Source organism: Daldinia childiae (genome assembly GCF_008694065.1).
Source record: "Daldinia childiae strain JS-1345 chromosome Unknown Scaffold11, whole genome shotgun sequence".
Lineage (NCBI taxonomy): Eukaryota > Fungi > Ascomycota > Sordariomycetes > Xylariales > Hypoxylaceae > Daldinia > Daldinia childiae.
This window is the reverse complement of record NW_022984652.1, coordinates 464,343-485,833: the sequence shown is the minus strand read 5'-3', so window position 1 is coordinate 485,833 and position 21,491 is coordinate 464,343. Positions and strand designations below refer to the sequence as shown.

The 21,491-nt window shown below is 47.3% G+C and overlaps 9 protein-coding genes across 10 annotated transcripts; 5 read left to right on the top strand and 4 right to left on the bottom strand.

Moving 5' to 3' along the window:
• Positions 1–815: 815 nt before the first annotated feature.
• Positions 816–3,172, top strand: GL218_08141 (Vacuolar amino acid transporter 3; the record flags this gene model as incomplete). The annotated part of the gene is made up of 2 exons (XM_033584933.1): positions 816–2,936; positions 2,996–3,172. 2 exons carry the CDS (start codon positions 816–818, stop codon positions 3,170–3,172), a joined length of 2,298 nt encoding a protein of 765 aa, XP_033440983.1.
• Positions 3,173–3,847: 675 nt separating this feature from the next.
• GL218_08140 (DNA-directed RNA polymerase II subunit RPB11) lies at positions 3,848–4,702 on the top strand (the record flags this gene model as incomplete). The annotated part of the gene is made up of 4 exons (XM_033584932.1): positions 3,848–3,864; positions 4,206–4,270; positions 4,325–4,435; positions 4,491–4,702. The coding sequence occupies 4 exons, from the start codon at positions 3,848–3,850 to the stop codon at positions 4,700–4,702; spliced, it is 405 nt and encodes a 134-aa protein (XP_033440984.1).
• A 338-nt stretch (positions 4,703–5,040) lies between these two features.
• GL218_08139 (U6 snRNA-associated Sm-like protein LSm5) lies at positions 5,041–5,602 on the bottom strand (the record flags this gene model as incomplete). Its single annotated transcript, XM_033584931.1, has 6 exons — positions 5,041–5,076; positions 5,131–5,194; positions 5,260–5,287; positions 5,353–5,391; positions 5,449–5,517; positions 5,578–5,602. The coding sequence occupies 6 exons, from the start codon at positions 5,600–5,602 to the stop codon at positions 5,041–5,043; spliced, it is 261 nt and encodes an 86-aa protein (XP_033440851.1).
• Positions 5,603–6,312: 710 nt separating this feature from the next.
• Positions 6,313–7,872, top strand: GL218_08138 (Werner syndrome ATP-dependent helicase; the record flags this gene model as incomplete). Its single annotated transcript, XM_033584930.1, has 2 exons — positions 6,313–7,240; positions 7,289–7,872. The coding sequence occupies 2 exons, from the start codon at positions 6,313–6,315 to the stop codon at positions 7,870–7,872; spliced, it is 1,512 nt and encodes a 503-aa protein (XP_033440882.1).
• A 701-nt stretch (positions 7,873–8,573) lies between these two features.
• On the bottom strand, positions 8,574–10,115 carry GL218_08137 (Ribosome biogenesis protein YTM1; the record flags this gene model as incomplete). Its single annotated transcript, XM_033584929.1, has 2 exons — positions 8,574–9,940; positions 9,995–10,115. 2 exons carry the CDS (start codon positions 10,113–10,115, stop codon positions 8,574–8,576), a joined length of 1,488 nt encoding a protein of 495 aa, XP_033440852.1.
• Positions 10,116–10,559: 444 nt separating this feature from the next.
• GL218_08136 (DNA polymerase subunit delta-2) lies at positions 10,560–12,416 on the top strand (the record flags this gene model as incomplete). Its single annotated transcript, XM_033584928.1, has 4 exons — positions 10,560–10,606; positions 10,673–10,988; positions 11,040–12,075; positions 12,196–12,416. 4 exons carry the CDS (start codon positions 10,560–10,562, stop codon positions 12,414–12,416), a joined length of 1,620 nt encoding a protein of 539 aa, XP_033440885.1.
• Positions 12,417–12,859: 443 nt separating this feature from the next.
• GL218_08135 (uncharacterized protein) lies at positions 12,860–14,365 on the bottom strand (the record flags this gene model as incomplete). The annotated part of the gene is made up of 1 exon (XM_033584927.1): positions 12,860–14,365. The coding sequence occupies one exon, from the start codon at positions 14,363–14,365 to the stop codon at positions 12,860–12,862; it is 1,506 nt and encodes a 501-aa protein (XP_033440884.1).
• Positions 14,366–16,019: 1,654 nt separating this feature from the next.
• Positions 16,020–16,902, top strand: GL218_08134 (uncharacterized protein; the record flags this gene model as incomplete). The annotated part of the gene is made up of 2 exons (XM_033584926.1): positions 16,020–16,196; positions 16,255–16,902. 2 exons carry the CDS (start codon positions 16,020–16,022, stop codon positions 16,900–16,902), a joined length of 825 nt encoding a protein of 274 aa, XP_033440883.1.
• Positions 16,903–17,390: 488 nt separating this feature from the next.
• Positions 17,391–18,008, bottom strand: GL218_08133 (putative rhomboid family membrane protein; the record flags this gene model as incomplete). Of its 2 annotated transcripts, none has more annotated exons than XM_033584924.1 (1): positions 17,391–18,008. In XM_033584924.1, the coding sequence occupies one exon, from the start codon at positions 18,006–18,008 to the stop codon at positions 17,391–17,393; it is 618 nt and encodes a 205-aa protein (XP_033440890.1). The 2 variants fall into 2 exon arrangements, with proteins under 2 accessions (XP_033440890.1, XP_033440889.1); XM_033584925.1 differs by having other exon boundaries at positions 17,391–17,735.
• Positions 18,009–21,491: the final 3,483 nt, after the last annotated feature.

Below are 21,491 nucleotides of genomic sequence, written 5' to 3'. Positions count from 1 at the left end.
AGAGCGACTTGACCAATTGCCATTTTGTATAACCATGGAAAAGGAAAAGAATATTGAAATATTGAAGAATTTGAGACAATGCTAATTTTATAAGTAAAATGTGTTAACTATAGAACTTTTAGAAAGACCTAACTAAGTTAAGAGGTAGTTAGGTAGGCAAAGAAAAAGTATGATAGCGTTGGTTCCTTCTCTAATAAGTGGTTCATTCGTATTACAGACTAAAGCAGCAAAGTACCTAACGCAGGTGCTAACGGTAATGTGTTCCAATTATTAGGTCCACTATTATGTACCGGACCGAAATATTCCAGTGCTTAGGTAGCCCGGAGATAATTTGAAAGTTGCTAATTGGCTAATAAACCAAGTCGCATTTGATTCATCCCGTGGTACGGCTCCAAATGATGCAGTTGACCGACTTAGGCCAATTCTTCAGGGTCTGACTGATAAGGTAGTATCACGAGGGCTACTGTGCCTACCTTAGGTACTTCTTACAGTATCTAATTAGTTTATCTACATGTACCTAACACACCTTGTTCAACATCTCTCTCTCTCTACCGCCTTCTTTTCCATCGCATCATCTTGTAGCCTTTTTATTCGCATCTACTAGTATGTCTAAGACAAAGTCTTTTCCTTAATTAAGCTCCTAGTATATTACCTATATTAATATCCTGGACTGTGCAATTAACTTTTGATATAAATAGTTCTCGATAGCTTCGCTTTCTTCAAGTAATCATCTCCAGCCTCTTCGCCGCTAGCTCCGACGCCGCTTATATCTCAATGCTCACTCATTGTCATCGATCATTATCCTAAACTTCACTATGGCGAATTCCGATCAGGAAAGAAGCACAACACCTCAGCCTGGAGCTTCTTCGGGCGTGCAATTATCATCCTCTCCAGCTTCCGGTCGTATGTATGGAACTTCGGCGCCTCGCGCTGATGTTACCGCTCGCTTGGCTTCCCCTGTACCATCTCATGCCTTCGGAACTCCGCCATCTCAACGACCTCAAGGTGTAGCTCGAAGCGAAGAAAACATCGAGAATGTAGGACCACTTGCCGGTGCTGGTCAGAGTTCTATGGGTCCCGGAGTATCTGCTCTCGCTGCAGCGCTTTCAAATTCTATAGGGACGTCACCCCCAAGATTCGGTACTCCACCGATACGATCTTCGTCGCCGGCAGGAACAGCCTCGGGGCTGCAGCCATCCATAACGCCAACCAACTATGGCTCCTTCGACGCAAGATCAAGAAATATTCAGGGCGGTGCTTCTGGTGCCTACGAAGATCCCGAGATCATCAAACGGCATTTGGTCCAACCTACCGACGCTGCGGATTCTTCATCTAACAATGGTGAGAATTCCAAAGGCAAGCAGGTCAGCGATTCCGTAGGGCTAGGGCGCGACGACGAAGAAGAATTCTCCAGCCTTAGGTTACAAGGCGGAGACATAACGCGCCAGATTTATAAATGGACCGAAGACGCAGAAGGCCGTAACCGACCTCAGCGTAGCAAGAGTTTCAGTCATCCTAGGGATGAGCCCGAGAGTGAAATTCTCGATATAAACACTATCAAGGTCCCCGGTGGATTTAGACGGAACTACCTGAGGAGAGCGGCGCGTAGCCCGCACCTGGACTCCAATGGATTAGAAGCTGGGGAAGGGACGTCGAGGGGTAGACGAGATCCTCAGCTACTCACCAACAGTTTCTTGGAATTTTTGTCTATCTATGGTCACTTCGCGGGTGAAGAGCTTGAAGAGGACGACGAAGTACTGGGACCTGGCGAATATTTCTCTTCTGGTGAAAGCGACGATTTCTACGATAGCGAGGAAGAGAGAGAGCCGATGGAAGATAGTGCCCTATTGACACCATCTAAGCGCAAGAGGAGGCGAAGGGTCCGTGGTGGTAGCGGAAACAATTCCCCCTTCAATGCGGCCCTGCTTCTCTTGAAATCGTTTGTGGGCACAGGTGTTTTGTTTCTACCTCGTGCTTACTTCAACGGTGGTATGCTCTTCAGCAACTTAGTTCTACTCTTCGTCGCGGCGTTGAGCTACTACTGCTTCGTGTTGCTTGTTACTACACGATTAAAAGTTGAAGGGTCGTTTGGTGATATCGGTGGAATTTTATACGGCGATTGGATGAGAAAACTGATCTTATTTTCGATCGTTATTAGCCAAATCGGATTTGTCGCTGCGTACATCGTATTCACGGCCGAAAACCTACAGGCCTTCATTCTTGCCGTTTCCGACTGCAACACAAATATTCGAATAACCTGGCTGATCCTGATGCAAATGATCATCTTTTTACCGTTCTCTCTGTTCCGAGACATCGGAAAGCTTGGTTTTACAGCTTTAATAGCAGACGCATTTATTGTCATCGGCCTTGCGTATCTTTTCTACTATGATATCCTTACCCTAAGCACACACGGCATAGCGGATATCATTCAGTTTAACCAAAAGGATTGGACACTCTTCATCGGTACCGCTATTTTCACTTTCGAAGGGATCGGTCTTATCATCCCCATTCAGGAGTCCATGAGGTCGCCGTCCAAGTTCCCCAAGGTCATGTTCTACGTCATGATAATCATCTCCGTCCTTTTTATTACCATGGGCGCGGTATCTTATGCCGCGTACGGATCGAAGACGGAAACTGTCGTCCTTCTCAATCTACCTCAGGACAACAAGCTCGTCAACGGTGTCCAGTTCTTATACTCACTCGCTATTCTTTTATCAACACCTCTGCAGATTTTCCCAGCTATTCGCATCACGGAGAACGTCCTCTTCACGAAGAGCGGCAAGTATAACCCGTACATCAAGTGGCAGAAGAATATGTTCCGTTTCTTTGTCGTCTTCCTCTGCGCGTTCATTGCATGGGGAGGCGCGGACGATCTGGACAAGTTCGTTGCTCTCGTCGGAAACTTCGCCTGCATCCCTCTCGTGTATATCTACCCTGTAAGTGTTCCCCGTCCCTTTTGACACGTAATACTAGACCGTACTAATTTTTTCATCAGCCACTACTTCATTATAAGGGAGTAGCAAGAAGCAGGACGCGGAAGGTGACCGACATCCTTCTCTGCATTTTCGGATTCATAGCAATGGCATATACCACCAGCTTGACGGTGATCAGCTGGGCTAGCGGTCCTTCGGGCCCAAGCCTACCGAAGTACTGTGACCCTCATAAGCTATAATACATAATACCAAAGAGGGCGGAGGAATGATGGAATAGCTGTGTATATTATCTTGCATTGGCAGCGTTGGGAGATTGATGCAACAGAATTAGAAATATTTTATCCTCGTAAGAGATGAGCTTTTTGATCTACCTATGTGGAAATAGAGCTTGTATGGCTTTTTGGGATTGCTTCGTTTTGGGTGCAAATACCTCTAGGTTGTTATTTATCTGTTGGCTTGGTATCTACCTACGTATGTGTACGGTTAGATTTCTGAAAATAGGGCAGCTTGATCTACTAGAATATAATTGCATATATTAGAAGAATAAGGGCGATAGTAAATCATAGGTCCTTTTATGGACGTAGTCGATACGTTATATATCAATGGCCCGTGCAATTCGGTACGTATTATTTTCTACCGACATTTATCCGATTGCCCGGCAAGACACGCTTTGACCAGGCTCAGGTACTTAGGATGAACCATTCATTCATTCATTCATTCATGACTTGAACTTTACAATCTTCAATACGTTTCTTGTCTTAGATTACATTTCAAGTCTTGACTACACCTTGAATTCGTTCTGTATAAAACGAGCATCTACGATACACGTGTTCGTCGCATCAATAATAATTAGGAATATTTGGGAATATTTGGGTGAAGCCTCTTTCTATCCCGTTTGATAGACAACCGCCAATATGAACGCGCCAGATCGGTAGGTGATATTTCAAAGCTTTGTTACCACATCCTCTCTTTAGTGGTCCTCTATGTCAATAATTTGGAAGGTGCATTGGGGCAATATGATCCTACAGTTTGGAAGGCGCATAACTGCCTCCTTTTCCTTAAGAGATGGTCTACAATTAAGAATAGCATCAGATCAACCAGATCAACCAGATCACTTTCTTTACTTATCCCATTAGACTCTCCAATTGTTCTACTCGTCTACTCACCAATTTTACACCGCATAGCCATTCAAGATGGAGTCCATCTGCTCTAGAATGGAGCCGTTAGATTATCCCATACCTGTTTCATGATCAAAAGCTAACTGATGTATAGTTTCGAGTTGTTCCTCCTCAACGAGGCATTGGACGAGAAGAAGATCACGGAAAAGCCGTTTGCTGGTAAGTAAATTCTGTTTGGTTACCCTAAGTGGATTTAGGATTGATGAATGCCAGGCATGTCAAACACCTCGGATTTCATTATTCTCAAGGAAGACCACACCATCGGCAACCTGCTTGCTGAGCACTTCAAGCAGCACCCTCACGTGATGATGGCCGGCTACAAAGGTAAGCAAACTTCTTGTAATTATATAAAAATTTGGGTTTCTAACCAACTACGTAGTTGCTCATCCCAATGTCCCCGAGGTCTTGATCCGTCTTCAGACCGACGGCACAGTCACTCCCCGTGAGGTGTTCATAGATGTGTGCAAGCAGCTTGTAGCTTCCCTCGGACAGCTCGCTCAGAACTTCACTCGAGAGTATGAGCTCCGCCGCATGGCTACCGCGGGAGAGCAGGACAATAATTCAGGCGGTGGTGCCAACGGCAAGCCTTAGAGCCTTTTATTACGGCGGCATACATTCTCATGATGCATTATGGACGGGGTTTGGTCGGATACCAGGCGTTACGGTTTTGCTTTCATTTTAACTCATGTAAAAAGGCAATTTGCAATGTTCTAGGGACAGACAGAATCATCTATCATACGGATTAGGACTAGGACCTCTATCTAGGTCGTCTTAACCGCCATAATTCCATTGATTTCCTAACTCCCTGCTCACTCGTCGTGATATACGAGGCAGTTGCTTTTTTTACTATGCTAGTTCGGTATAGTTGTTGACAAGGCAATTACAACCTTGATTCATCAGATGATATCCCATATCCAACCTCATTCTCATCAAGTAGCCACAGGTCCTTCTCCTCCCGGAATCAACTATAGGAAGTAATAAGCCTATGAATGTATACACAATGATGCTTTGATACGTACCATGCATATATTGTTACCGTTTAGTAAGATCTTAGAGAGCTTCGTATGGTTTCCAGAGTAGTCGCTGTCTCTAATTAGATTTTGCCCTAATCATGTGATATTGTGATATATCACTAGCAATGTACATACAACTCAGTTACATCCTCTAGGACCATGTCTATATGTTTCATTAGTTTGCATGGTACAGTGAAAGAAAGGACTGTGCTTTTTTTTTCAACTTACTGACGTAGTCGTCAAATCCCAGTAAGGTTCCGCTGAATTCTGGTGGTACACCTTGTCAGTCATGGCATGGTCTGGCCTAGGTACTTCAAGGCGCACGGATGACTATACCCTTATCACCTTTCATGATAACCCATATCCTAGAGCCGACGCACTTGTCGATGAGTTCTATGTTGTAGGTTAGCGTTGGCTATTTAAAATAAATGGTTTAACTAGAGATTTACATACCTAATGGTAGAAGTTGGGATGCCATCTTGATATATTGGTTTTTTTTAGTATCGAACAAGGAATATTGTTGTGAAAGTAGAAAGATGATGGATGTATGGATGGCCTTGGGCTAATAGCGTTTGCAGGTGGATTAGGTAAGTAGGCAAGTACATGTATTGGGTCGGAATAGAATAGGTAAGGACAAGAAAACCGATCACCTGATGACGGGCGTTTGTCGTGTAAAGAGATGACTCAGCAAAATTTAGCCTACAACTTCCATGTCCCCCTACCGGATTGACAACAAGCCTAAGTGGACCCTTAAAACTGACAGACCGACAGACCGATATTGAATTCGCCGAACTCGACTTAACTCACCTGCAGTTTAAGTATACTTGACTTAACTCACCTATAATTGAAGCACTAACCTAAGTACTTCTCCTATTTAAAATCAATTCCCACTTTCACTCGCTCATTGCGACGCGTCTGCCTAATAAGCATCTGCGCGATTCGCACTAAGCTACATGGTCATCATGGAGCAGTGTTATGATTCATGGGAGATAGTTAATTGCCAATGATGTCTTTTGGAGGTTCAGAGATCGCCGGAAATGCCCTGAGATCTTCCAAAGCCTTGCGCATGATACTTCCTTTGCGGTTCGTCCGTCCCTTTTAAACACTTATATACATGAAGACGAAAGGAATATTCTTTATTAACAATATTTCACCTATTTTAGCCCTTGGGCAGGACAGGCTTTGAGAATGACCGCCACACCACCTAAATCTCAAATATGGCACCCTGCTCGGGGTATTTCCTTCTCACCCGTTGCGCAGTCGCCAAACTTGGCGCCACAAGATTCAAATGACTTCGATGCTTCTCTGTATCCGAAATTTGAGAAGCTTCCGAGTGTAAAGCGCAAAACGCGGAAGTTGAAAGCAGTTACTCTCAATGCAACTGAAACTATAGATAAGAGTTCTTCTGATGCTGTTCTCACAGATGAGCAAACAGACTCATCAGAGGCAAAAGTCTCTGACGAACCTCCTGTTGCTACTTTGCCCTTCAAGATGGCGGATGACTTGTTCTACGCTGCTAAAAAGGCACCTGCTGGTACGGTTGCTTCATATTGGTCATATACCCAGTACCGGGGAATGGCACAAGATGGCACAGAGCAGAAGGTTAAAGTCCACTACTGTCGAAGCACCTATACTATGGAAAAGATCTGCAAGGAATACTTCTCGAACGAACAGATTCTTGGCTTCGATCTGGAATGGGCCGCCGACTCTTACAAGTGGGAAGGTCTCAAGAAAAATGTCTCTTTAATCCAGCTGGCGAGTCCCAGCCGTATCGGACTCTTCCACGTCGCTCTTTTCCCCGACAGAAGTGACATGGTTGGGCCCTCGTTCAGGGCTATTATGGAAAGCCCATATATTACAAAGGTCGGCGTTAATATTAAATCGGATGCAACGAGGATACGTAATTTCTTGAACATAGACTCGAAAGGACTCATAGAGCTAAGCCACCTTTACAAGCTCGTTACGTACTCTGCCGAAGGGCGGCACCGCGAAATCAACAAGAAACTTGTGCCCCTGGCAACCCAGGTAGAGCAATATTTACATCTACCCCTTTACAAGGGTCAGGACGTCCGGTCGAGTGACTGGACAAAACCTCTAATTATAGATCAAGTCACTTGTAAGTAATAGCCTTCCACCTTCTTACCTCCACGTTAACAATGTTTAGATTCCGCATCAGATGCCTATGCCGGATTACAGCTTTTCGCTACTCTTGACCATCACAGACAACAGCTCAACCCTTGCCCGCCTCCCCCATATCATGCAGAGCTCAACCTTCCTATCCGGCTAGCAGACGGGCTGGAACTATCTACGGATGACGAACCCATCGTTGACACGGTAGTAGAGACAGTCGTCGAAACCACTGCAACCGCAACCGTGAAATCCAAAACCACAGTCTCCAAACGGCCGTCGGCTCCAAAGGACTCCCGGGTCGAAATCGCCGAAGACCGCGTTGCGCGGTACCGCGCCACGCACCCCGAGGCGCTCGCATCCACCCCGCAGCTTCGCGCGTACTTCATGTGGCATAGCCAGGGCCTCGATCCGCGGACCATAGCGCAGTTACTACGAGACCCGCCTCTAAAAGTCAGCACGGTCACCGTCTACATACTAGCCGCGATCGAGCACGAGAAGCTGCCCGTAGACAAGGACCGGCTAAACCAGGAGATTGCGGGCATGATTTCGACGACCTCGGTGTGTTTGCGGTGGCCGCATGTCGCTGAAACCTTGGGTCTCGCGGAAGTGTCTGGCTGATTTGGCTGATTAGGTATATACGCACGCACGCGGTGACTCTTCTTTAGATGCTCGGGGATGATGGTTTTAGTGTTGAGATTCGTAGATAGATAGAACATCTGGAAAGAGGGGTTTTTATATACCAAAGGCGGAAACGTAGTTAGGTACTATTGGCGTGTATAAGTCGACCCCATACTCGATGAAAGTTTATCAATAGAACAACTATATCATGTCACAACTAATGTAGCCCTGGCCCTATGGCGTGGCTGATGAACAAATATGTCGAGGATATGTCTATCTTTCGTTCTACGTGATATGGTACATGTAGGTAGTTTGGCTTATAAATATCTACCTAGGTGCTTAACCTACCCGTTAACTTATCTTGTCTAAGTACCTAACGTAGTCGATATTACAGGAATAGTACCGTACACCTAAAGCCTAGAAGAGTCTCACTCGACGGATAGATTATACTGGCATATATACATACTACTCGTATTAGATCTAAGCCGGGGTATATATATAAGTACCTATGTATACACACCTAGATATTGTTCTAAACATCCATCTACGTTTTCCCTAGGTATAAATAACTGCCGTTCTTTACCATTCTCACCATCGCCTATCGCCTATCGCCCCTCGAGGTAACTTATTTGTTCACTCATCCACTTGCCTACTTTCCATAAAATAAACAAAAAGTCTTAAACAGGTAGGTACCTAGGTACCTAGTCAACGGCGAGCAAATCCCTCCCCCGATTAACCTGCACCATGCGATCCTCGCCACCACTAACGATCCCCCAACTGCGATCCCACGCCACACCAAACACCTTTGCCCCTCGGCCCGGTACGTCGCCGCCCTTAGTATTCGAACTACTGCTGCTGCTTTTCTGGCTCTCCCGCTCAATCACATACACGGACTCGCTGACCGCTCCCCCGCCCTCGGCCCGCGTGCCCGCGCGCGCGCCCCGCAGGTCCCAGATCCGACACGTGCCGTCGTGCGAGGCGGAGACCAGGCTGTACTCGTTTTCGGGCGATGCCGCGATGGCGGTAACCATGTTGCGGTGTCCGCGCAGCGTCATCACCGAGGTCGCGGCCGCGCCGGCCCGCGGGTCCGCAAGCGTGATGTGCCGCGCCGAAGTGCCTGCTGCGAGGAGCACGCTGTTGCCGTTGCGCCGGATGGCGCATAGCGAGAGCAGCGGGTGCGAGGTTGTGATTACGTTTTCGACTTTGCTGGTCGTTAGGTCGATGGTGCGGATCGTGTGGTCCTGGGATGCGGTGTACGCTACCGTGGCGTCGGCTGGGTCGAAGAGCGCGGCGGAGGCGGAGGTCGTGTGGGGTTGGGTTAGGGAGAGAGGGCCGCGTTGGGGTGCCGTGGAGGCGATTTTGCGCTTCTTGGAGGAGGAGACGTTGGCGCCGGGGAGGAGGCCTGCTGGGGCGGCGGGGGCGGCGGATTTGGATGTTGTCCAGAGGCCGATGGTGCCGTCGCTGGCAGCGGTTAGGATGCGTCCAGTCGGGCCGTGGACGTCGAGGGACTCGATGCCGGCTTTGTGTCCGTATAGCTCGAGTGTAGGCTTTAGAGTACCGGAGAGATAGTCATCAGCCTCGGTGTATTTCCATATGCGGACTGTACGGTCGAGCCCAGCTGACGCGACCTGCGACGCGGATATGAATTTCGCAGACTTGACGCTAGCGCTGTGGCCGCCAAGGCTGCTGGACGAAGAAGTAGCGATAACGTTCCCAGATTTATTCCATATCCTTAGCAGACCATCATACGACGCCGACAAAATCCGATCCTGGCCCGTAACAAACTTCCCACCGCTCCAGACACCCGCGCGCGAAGTTTCAGACAGAACATCGACATCGCTAACCCAATCGTCGTGCTCGAAGCTAGCCTGGAAGGAGGGCGGTATTAAGCTGCGAACGTACTGCACGGTGACTGTGGATTCGGCGGAGAGCCCGTTGGCCTTTAGGTAGTCCTCGAGCGAGGTGCGCAGGAAGCTACCGTTGATGAGGAAGTCGAAGGGGATAGGCGATGGGGTGTCGAGCATAGACTCGGAGTTGAGGACGCGGGATAGGCCATATCGCTTGATATCTGTGAATTAAGTTAGTATGATTTAGTATTATGATGAGGGGGAGTAAGACGGACCTGCTGGCACAAGCAATTGGGTTCGACCTTCAGGTAATTGAAGATCTGGAGATGTTGTGGTGAAATTGACCCGGATTTGCTGGGCCTCGGCCGCTCCTGGTTGGCCTATAGAGGAATCCATAGTACTCTTATAGCCGATGGACCTTTAATTGAGCGATGAGTTGTAATTATTCGAATTTATAAATGTAAAATTCGGGTGTTTATTCAAAACCGTCGATCTTTCAATTCTAGATCTTCAGCATAAAGTTGATGTTAATTCTGGAACTTTTTTTTCTTATCGATAGAATTGGGGAAATTTTCCCATTTAGCTTCTACCAGCCTTCCAGTACCCATGCTATCAGCCTTACCCCGCGATGCAGGGGTATCAGCCAATCAAAGCACATATAATTCCATGCTAATTAGCTGTTAGGTGCTATGTAGAAAGCCACTCTTAAACCAAGCCACAGTCAATTAACGCCAAAAACGCGTCTTCGTTCAGTGGACGCGTCTTTCTATGCATTTTCTCTAGAACAATTATTTCTCCTAAACCCAGGGCGAGGAGGATGTTAATCATAAAATCATCACGATGACTACGATAGATGATATCCCCGGAAACTTGCTCCGGAAGCCTTCGTAAGTTTTTATGATTCTTCAATTCACAATTCAACCAGATTGTAGATATTGACTGACAGTTCACAGGGGCGAGACGGGGGATGAGCTCCAAAGAGCTCCTTCAGATTACAAGTCACTGCACTCCTTCAGGCTTGATAAGGATAAGCCGTATAAGCAACAATTTGCCGATATGTATTTCCTGCGGCTAACTAAAATCAAGCCTGCTGTCGAGCAGCTCGCATCTGCTGCTTGGGATAACCAGGTTATGGTTATTGGTGAGGAGCCGGTGAGGAAGGCGGAACGGGTGTTAGATATTCGACAGGGCGAGTTCTGTTGGGTCTCGGGCACCGTCTACATGGATATGCCTTTAAAACCCAATATCCTCGAGGATGTCTCTAAGGATGTATGTGATCGAATATCCGAATTATCTAACCTAAGGTCTAATTCTCTTTAGCGATGGCTCTCAGCCCCCATCTCAAACAAAAAATACTACTCAGACGATGGCTCCGACGCTATCACCCTAGAAGACGAGTCCGGCCGCATACGCCTCGTCGGCAACGTGCTTAACTCCGTACTCCTTGTGACTGGATGCATCATTGCCGTCATGGGTACCGAGAACGCGAACGGCGAGCTCGAAGTCATGGACCTGAAATTCCCAGATCTGCCCCCGCAACCGGAACGCCGGGCGTTATTTAAGTCGCCCGCAGGCGCCAAAAGTGATGCTACAAAGGGAAAAACCAAAACCAAAGCCAAAGCCAAACCTAAAGACGAAAATACCAAGATAACAGACGCCGAGACGACAGACACCGAGATGACAGACGCCGAAATAAGAGAGGCCGAGATGATAATCGCCGATACCAAAGCCAGCGGGCCCAAAATCGCTATCGTGTCCGGCCTAGGCTTCTCCGGCAGCGACGCCTCACACGCAATTGAGCTAAATCTACTCCTCGAGTTCCTACTAGGCGAGTCACTCGACCCCTCGGCGCAACAAGAGGTATCCCAAATAAGCCGGCTGATCATCGCGGGTAACTCCATCTCCCTCGAGGAGCGACGTCCCGGCGCCGACGAAGACCTAACCGACAAAAAAGCACACAAAAAGTACGGCTACGACAGCAGCGCATACAACGCCTTGCCATCCCAACTCCTCGACGAGTTCCTCTCCGCATTACTACCCTCGATCCCCGTCACCCTACTCCCCGGGGCCCAGGACCCCGCCAACGCGAGCTTCCCGCAGCAGCCCATCCACCCGGCCATGTTCCCGCTCTCGCGCCCCTACACGGCACCGCCTACGGCTACGGATGCCGAGCCCGGCTGGTTCGACAGTGTGACGAATCCGTGGGAGGGTGAGATTGACGGTTGGCGGGTTCTCGGGACGGGGGGCCAGAATATCGATGATATATTCAAGTACGTCGATAGCAATGATCGGCTGGGCATGATGGAGGCGACGTGTCGGTGGAGATGCAGTGCGCCGACTGCGCCTGATACGCTATGTATGTTTTTTTCCCCTTCACTCTTAACCCTATCCCCTATCCCTATCCATACCAGGATTCCCTTTCTTCCTTTATTCCCCCCCTTCTTCAAAGGCTAACCAACCACTCTACAATCTCCAGGGAGCTACCCCTTCCAAGACGACGACCCATTCGTCATGCAAACATGTCCGCATCTATATTTCGCCGGCTGCCAGCCCGAGTTCGGCACCAAAGTCATACAAGGCCCAGAAGGGCAAACAGTGCGGCTCGTTTCCGTGCCGTCCTTTGCAGATACCCAAGAGATAGTGCTGGTGGATACCGAGACCTTAGACGTCACCAAGGTCAAGATTGCTACGGTCTAGGAGGCCGAGGCCGAGGCCACGGCCACGGCCCGAGCGTGATGTTTACCTATCTACCTAGGCACGCTAAGATTAGAATGGGGACGACTTGAGGAGGAGTCTCCGGAATAGAAAGCTCTTGCCAATGATATCCGTATATAGTAACCATGGCTAAAGGGCGAGAAATCCAAGGATATTCACGCGTCGAGCTTAGTAATTATTTATCATCTAACTAGGAGAATTTAGGGGTAACTTCAATGAAGGTTATTATAAGAATCAATTAACCCCAGCGCGAGGCAGGACCGTAAGTTTACCGAAAGAATATATTTATCAGGCCCAAGCCGTAACATGAAATCAACGTATGAAATTAATGCATGCAAAAAAGTAACGCATTGTGAGAGCTACATGATATATACCCATAAGCACTGTAGGTCTGAATACATCGCCTCAAGCTCTTCTAAAATCTCCTAATTCATCTCGACTTCCTCCCTACTCAGATCTGAATCATCAGAAGTTTCCGACTCGTCGTCTTCGGAGATCATCCTAACCAACTGTTCCCGTGTATATTCGGGCCTAACGCTCGAGTTTCTCGATCCTGGAGACGAGACGGACTCGGAGGGTTCGGTCCAGTCGTCTGGCAGTTGCTCCATATCCATGCTATCTATTTGTCGCCCCCTTTTCTCCTGTCCGAGGAACTTCCAGGGCTCGGATTTCATACTATCTCTTTCCTCGGGGCAGAGTATGGCTAGCATTTCGATGGCCATTTTCAGCATGTACACTCGCGACTTCGCACTTTTGACCTGCTTCTTAAAATAGGCCTCTGCGCCCTCGGCATCCTTGACTGTGACTTCGTTCTTATCCTCCCGCGCCTGTTTCTGCATGTAGTGGCATCGAAGATTGATTATGTTCTCGTACAAGTTCCCGTCGCTATCTGTGGCTAGGATGCGGAGGTATTGGACGTTGAGAAGCATAAGCGAATCTCTGGTAGTGGTGAAATGGTTAAATAACTTCGTGGCAGGCACCTCGTTGGGATCCTCGACGAAATCGGTAAAGCCCATGTTCTTCACTTGTACCGCCGGTATTTTGAGCGTCAACGTGTGGAGATGTGCTGGCTCGGCTAGACCATGACCAGGAACGAACTTGCGGATAGCATTGCAGAAATTGCTAATCACTGTACTGTTTAAGCGGTTCATTGGGACGCTGATCTTGATGTGGCGCATCAGATGTCCATACTTATCAATGGGTATCTTGTCCTTGAGAAATACGCGGCCCATGATTTTTTCGGTCATCTCCAAATAATCAGGAGGATCGCGAATGTCGTAAAGGAAAGTGTTCTCTCCAAATAGGATACGAAGTCCTTCCAACCATAAGGTACGACACGTGTAGAGGATTGCAAGGTCTAGTTTGGGTCCCCTACGTCCGTAGACTCGGGTCCAGCCCCTGAATACGGCAATATCACGGGGAGAAATCAGGATGTACCTTAAGATTTCGTCGCGAATCTCGGTAGGGACGCAACCGAGGGTACCTGTAGCTCCAACGGGGGTCAAGTCCTCAAGTTTGAGGGCGTCAAGAGAAGGTGGCTGCTCTAACCCTTTATCTTTCTCCCAAGGCAAGAGGCGCGAGACCATCTTTTTGTCCCCGTCTTTGAAGATTTTGGGACGCTTGCTCCTATCATGATCGTCGTAGGCCATATTGGCTGAACGTTTTCGGTTTGTCCTTTGGGTCATGGATAGTACTAAGAGATCATCGTCGGGGTGAGTTGGTAGTTCGACCTTTTCAGCTTCGCGGCGAATTCGACGCTCCTCCCTCGCACGAGCAGCTTCCTTCTCAGCAGCCCTTTCCGCGGCCTTCTCGGCTCTCCTTTCTGCAGCGGTAGGTCCATTTCGTTTGCGCGCGCCACGGCCAGGAGGAGCAGTCTTCCTGATCGCTTTACGTTTTCCTTTGCTGGAAGGGTCTAGCTTTTTAAGAGGCATGTTGCTTGTAACCATAGTTAGTCGAATGCAAAAGAGGTATGTAGAGACGGAAACAGCGTAATACGTACACGTGAATGTCGAATATGCCGTAGTAATGTTGTCCGAATGATGCCGCGTAGAAATGAAACAGATTACTAGAATGATTCACCGAATAAATACTTAACTAGGCTGGCAGCAAGTGTTTATAAAGATTAACGAAGGTGTCTCGGCTCCCTAAGAGTTCAAATGACAACGTATTGGCCCTAGTAGGAGTGAGATACCAGGGCAAAAAAAGGGAAACTCCTACGCTACTTGATAACTGTGGTTATAAGTAGAAGTTAAATTCGAGAGGTAGTAGGATGTGAAAGGTGAAGAAGGACAAGGTTGCAAGAGTGATAAAGGCATACGGAATAATAAATATGTTTGATAGAAGTTAGGACTATTAGCTGCTACCAAGGCTATCGTCGACCGGTAACAGCTACCAAAGTTGAATTATACTAAGTAACGAATACTAAAAATGATGATTTTTAAACGTTGCTTCCTTCTTAATACCTTCGTACACACACCCTCTAACACGTAGGTACTTAATGAACTATTCGGCTAGAAATTACATGAATGCTATATACTTAACACATTTGCTCTGCTAATAATGTTCAACCCGATCCAAGGCCCCCTTTCTCGCTGGAAACCCTTGTGGGAGTAGTTGCTATATGATATGGTATATATTATCAGTATGTATTAGAAATTAGTTGTTATGGGATATCTATGTTTGAGTTTGATCGTATGTTCCAACTATGATCATTGTCAAAGCAGTTTTTGATCACCTTCCCTACTTCTTACTACGCCCTACACGTATATAGAATACACATGTGGTGTATTAAGCGTCAGTACGTCTCTTAAAGAACTTTTCCTCGAGCCATCTCAAACTCAAACTTATTTAGAAAAGATTACGACACATTTAATAATGTAAATATGTATATAATTTAACAAATATAGCCTCAAGATCTGACTAGGACAGAAAGTGATATAAAACCATTTATAACAACTGCCCTGCCCTTTCTATTGTAAGTAGTTCCATACCTAAAGCCAGTAAGGAATACAATAGTTGCTATTTATAAGTCGTAGTTAATACTGAGCTATGCTTTATACATGGTAATATTGCGGAGGGCTAAGGCAATGCTGGTCTACTTGATTCCTTCATTTTAGAAAAAACTCGAGTCCAGCCCCCTTTAAGTAAAACCAAGCTTTTTACAATTTGTAGCTACCTATATACAGTGGTAAATATACAGGGAGCAACAATACTAGGACTAAAATAAATAAGGGCTTTCTCTACATGTAGGTACGTTTATATAATTCGAGATACTTAGGTACGTACCTTTTATTAGATCCCTGTCCACGGCTTCTACCCACACCGCAGCAATGGTAAAGCTTGAACAGGTGTGGGGCAGAGCTAACGGCCAGCGTTAAAGATTTACTGATAAGATAACTATACCTATAACTTTTTTTTTCTTGAACTTTCGCGGCATGCAGCTTCTCACGATCCGATTTAATTGGTCGGCACCTGCTTCTATCCATTTACTTATATTCACCTTCTCCCGTCGTTATTTGTTCTTTCTACCCAAAACAATTGTTTTCGCTTCAATTTAACTGTGCAGCACTGTGCAATTATAGCAAGATGGCCAAGGAACGAGTTGAGAAGCCCCACAAGAAGGCTGAAAAGCCAGAGAAGAAGGTCTCCAAGGACAAGGTGAAGAAGCAGAAGAAGGAAAAGTCGAAGCGTGTAGAGACGCCCGAGGACTCTGATAATGAGTCCAGAAAGCTAGAAGATACCCCGGTAGCAGCTGAGGAATCTGTGAGTATTTCTTCTCTGCAAGACTTCCGTCAATGCAAGACTTACCGTTGGGTTCTAGTCGGCCGAGTCTGAGGTCAAGCCTAAGAAGGAAAAGAAGTCCAAGAAGGCCGCCCTCGAGAAAGCAGTAGCCGAGAGCGCATCTAACGGCACTAAACTCCCCGTGCGCCCCACCGTCAAGGACTCCGATTCCTCTTCCGATTCCTCGGACGATGACGACGACGATGACAACGGCCCAGCTCTCTTCACAATCGACACGAAGCCCACGCCCATCGACCCGAACTCCATCCCGCAAAAAGCCTACGCAGCAGACGAAGACGACAAGATGTCTCTCTCGGACGGCGACGGCGGCGAATCCAAGGGCCCGAAGAAGATGAAGCCGCCCACGGGTCTAAACCGCCAGGCGCGCCGCCGCATCCGCATCATCGAGAAGCAGCGCGAGAAGATCGCCAAGGAGCTCGGCGGCGCGACCGCGGCCGCCGACGAGGTCCAGGCCAAGCTGGACAAATGGGTCGAGGATTACGACAGCAAGGCGGCCGCGCGCATCGAGAAGAAGCAGCGCCGCAAGGACAAGGAGGCCGCGCGCATCCGCAACAAGAAGGGCAAGCTTCTGACTGGACGCCGTCTCAAGGAGCGCAAGAAGGTGCTTGATAAGATGGATAAGAAGGCTTCTAAGAGACAGGGTCTGTCTGCGCAGAATGTGGCGTGATGACCCATCTACTTCTTTAGGTTTGGAACAGGTACCTACTATAGCCGGGGACATCTCTTCCCGGAACGATTCCGAGGCGTTGGGCGTGGAAATGTTAAAAAAGCTTGTTTTGCTGAGGTCGTCTAACTATGCATGAATTTGCGCTTTCTACAGTATGGCACTTGTTTTCAAGGTCATCAGAAACGTATGAACTGCATTTGCTACCTACGATGGTTCATTTATGACTTCTCGAGATTACGGCATGATTATGGATTATGAGCAGATTCCAAACAAGGTCAAAGATGCTAGGTCATAGTTCTTTTTTTTTTTTTTTTTTTAAACAGAGATGCGTCGTTTTATTCGTTCAGATTTTTATATGCCTGGGTCCCTTCCCGGAAAACCCGTGATAAAACTCCAGTCCACTATGCTCCCCCATATATGTATGTATGCAGATCTCGTAACGTACAGCTAGCTTGTTCTTTAAGTCCGTGGCTATTCTCATAATCCAATCAAGGCTTCTTCGACTCGCTCTCCTTTTCCTTCTCCTCATCGCCATCTTTCTTTTTCTTCCCCTGATTCCACACCTCAGAAACCTGATCCGCAATAAGACTCCAGTACCCGCCGCCGCCCTCGCCCAGCGCCTCCTTCTCCCTCTGATCCCTCTTCGCCTTCCAGTCCTCACCACTATCGCCCATCCACACCCTCTCCAACAGCCCCTTCTCCCCCTTCCGCCGGTGTTCCTCCAACATCCTCTTCTGCTCGTCGGTAAGCCCGTCTTGCGCCCGTCGCGCGCGCTCGGCGCGCAGCCGCGCCTGCATCTCCTTGGCCTTTTCCGGCAGCTCGGCGCCCGACATTTTTTCTAGGCGCTGCGTCATGCGCCGCAGGGACGACGTGCCGCTGTAGTCGGCGACGAGCTGGTTCGTGCCCCACAGCGCGACGCCGCCGAGGATCAGGGCGCGCAGGTCCAGACGGCGCGGCGGCAGGAATAGCGCGAAGAGTGCGATGGGGGTTACGCCTAGCGCGACGTTGTGGACGAAGGGGTTGATGGGAGGTTGTGGGGTGGGCGTGGGCGTGGACGTGGGCTGTGGTGGTGCCGCGGATTGCGGTTGTGAGGGCGAGGACGCCATTGCGTACCTAACCTAACCTAATGTGTGTATATGTGTATATATATGGTTTTTCGTCTCAGGTCTAAGCGATTGGCTACCTATGTATCAGTCGTTAAGGTGAGGGGGATGTCGGGATGGCGGGACGGCACGAGCGAGGGGTTATGATGCGACTCTCGGAATTGCGGGCTCGTGGAGGGGGTTCAGGGGTAAAACGTCGATATGGTTCTCTAGCTGAGAGGTAAAATTAAACATTGAACGCCTTGCCGTTTTTTCTTTCGGGAATTGGTCAAGTATGTAGGTCTCTGTCCTCGGTGAGTCTTGCGGTTTAAACGGAGCTTTGGAATGGGAGACGATGTCGGTGGTAGAAACAAATTCTACATAGCAAGCTCAACTTTTTTTTCTGCAGGGACCGGGATCGCTGTTATCTGCTCTATCTAATCAAAGCTAGCGGAACTGTACCTAATGTACTGGAACATGCCGAGAGCCGCGTTATAGCATGTAATTGGTTCGTAAAAGGTAAGTATTTCGGACATTGCAATATTGAAGTCTTGTATATTTTATGTATTCGCTACTTACTTACCTATGTAAAGATCGAGTCGCATCGCCGGATACGATGAGACACAGCATTCATCAACCGAGACAGTAACATCGGACGAAACAGAACCTACCTTGAAATTATCAATAGGCAAAGAGCCGCATCCTTATTGTCATATCGAGTCATCTTCCTAGCTCTATTCAACCAAGTTGCGTCTATGTTGTACGATAGCAATCACTTTCCTATGAGTTACCACGAGAGCTTTCTGAGCCTACCAGTTTAAATGTCTTAGTTCCTTTGATCCATGCTGGTTGAATCATAATAGTGGTACGATCAACATTGGACATTGTCACTATATTCTCTGCACGTTACGGCGGCGCGCCTAAGTAAACAACGTCAACCTCGAGCACAGCCACGATATCTAATACGTCAATTGGCGAAGTTTGAGTGATAATATCGTTACCAAGGTAGTAGGTAGCTTATGAGTTTAGGTATCCATTATCGTAAGGCAGATTTTTTATGAAACGGCGGACGCTATATGACGATGAATGCAAGGTATATTTGATGTAGGTATAAATGTTACTTTTTATTTCGTGCAGGTGGAAAGTTTAGATCTGAATTAAGGTCCAAACATGAATGAATGAAAGGCCGCATTGTGGGTCCCGCTTAATGGGATTTTTCGGACATGTCCGGGTGCTACTGCGCCTTGCTAGCGGTGATTCTTATCTGTTCCATCTACCGACTCTTCGGTGGCCTATCGACCGTTAGCTTCTGCGGAAAAATACACAAAAAGTCGGTCACCACTGGTCAGCCAAGAGCGGGAAAAAAGCGGGGACGTTCCATTATCTAGGATCGCGTGGCTGCACAGAAGCTTAATAGCTCCCACTTAGTGAAGAGGCTGAGCCGACATAATTTCATCATTTCCTCCATTACCTACCTCGGCTTTAGATCAATGCCCTACGTCTTGAAGTAAAGTAATGTGAGCCTCTTAGACGACATCATTTTACATATGATTATAACTGTCATTATTATGCAAGCATCATTGCCAATGGCGATGTTGTACTATACTCTTGCTTATCTACGGTTCGGATTTTGTCCTAATAATGAGCACAAATTTGTTATCCAGGGTTAAACTGCGATCACCTAACAAATTAGACTCTAGGCGGGGTTTTGTTGCGCCGATGTACTATATGTCGCTGGCTGTTACAAAATCTTAGTCTGGTGGTCTTAGAATTGGGGGCGGCCTAAGAATGTGGTCTCGCTACGTTTTAGATGCTAGGGTTGCAATACCAGCAGAGCGGAAGTAAGTCGATTTGATCTCGGTACTACGTTGATAGCCTATCTGAGTCAGATTTGAGGGCCCCCTGATTATGACCCCCGGACATCATTCTCCAAGGACATAACATGTAATTGGAATAGCGTCGGAAGACTATGTATGCGGGGTGTTGTACTACCATTCTAAAGGGCCGAAACAATTGCGAGTTTCTTTCTTTTGAGGTGTCGTTGACGCGTAAACAATAACTATAGTAAGACCGTCATATCGTTGCGAAGGGTTTGTGTAGTAGAACGAGTTGGTGTTGTCCTTTATTATGTATTATCTTGTGAGATATGAATAGACTTTACGTCGTTAAATGTAAGGATGGGTATGAACATTCTGGTTTCGCCGATTATCGACTTTGATATCTTAGTAACCTAGATATTAAAGGTATATGTGGTAATCCGAGGAAGCAATGCCAATATGTGCTAGTGTGGAGGCCTAAACCTGTGAAAATTCTGCTATTCGCGCCTAGACTTATTGCGCTTGTGCAAGCTTCACAGGCTTAGTTTTATTATTCGAGCCACGTCAATGTGAAATAATAAATATCACCATTGGCTGCTGCGGCTAAGAGTCTTGGCTAAGGGTTAGGTAACCATTAGACAAGCGGGGGAAAGAGAAGACATTGGTATTACGGATTACACACACATGATATTGTGTAAGTGTGTAAGTCACTTCTTGTAAACGCGATACTTCATACGGTATACAATTTTACCGCAATGCTAATATCGAAATCTCCCAGGAACAAGAGGAATCGGACAATCCCTTCTGCATTAAGATCGACGACGTGCGATTTGTCGATTTCATCCGATGAGAGACAAGACGTAGAAGAGGTTCGGCGAATTCATGTCGCTGTCGGCCTATTTTCAAGTGTAGAAAAAAGCCCCCAAATTTGTATATCGAAAAATTTACGCCGTTTTCTCTCTCGGCACTCTTTTGATTGGGTGGTTGTAGTATCGTTTAACGGCAGCCATTCCTCTTAATTGTAATTTTATAGTTGGAGTGCTGTTGAACTTCTCGGGCCTTGATTATGCATGAGATACAAAATCTAATCAGTGCTCTTCCATAGTATATGGTGGCGGCCTCCCCTTGATGCATGTAGACACTAATGCAGTCTTCCGTAAGGAACACGGGCGAATCAAGATATTAGACGTGGTTGCACTATAGGGCTGATGAACCGAGAATGAAGAGGTCTTCCGCATTGGCGTAAAAGATGAGACGACTTTCACACCCTGCATGCGCTACCCTTGGCAGTGATGAATTTGGTGGATAACGATTGGTCTCAGCGTTATAAGTCTGCAGTCAGATGGACCACTAAGGAGATCATAGCTCTCTCGTAGGGCTGAATTGGTGGGTACGAATATAGTACTTGGGACCACATCCGCTACTCTTGGATGATGATATTCTACAATATACGGGCCGGCTCCGCGAGCGAATGGGTGATGTTAACATCTTCTAAAAGGGTTGGTAACACTTCAATTAGAAGGTCATAAATCAAGGAAGAATGAGGGAGCAAAGTTACTGCAGCACTCATCACTTTGCAGTATAGACCGATGCTCCCAATTAATGATTCGGTTGAAGTGGTGTAGAGTTGTGTATCGAGAGTGGAGGATAAGATGGGATGAGATGATGATCATGCCCAAGCTCTTAGCTA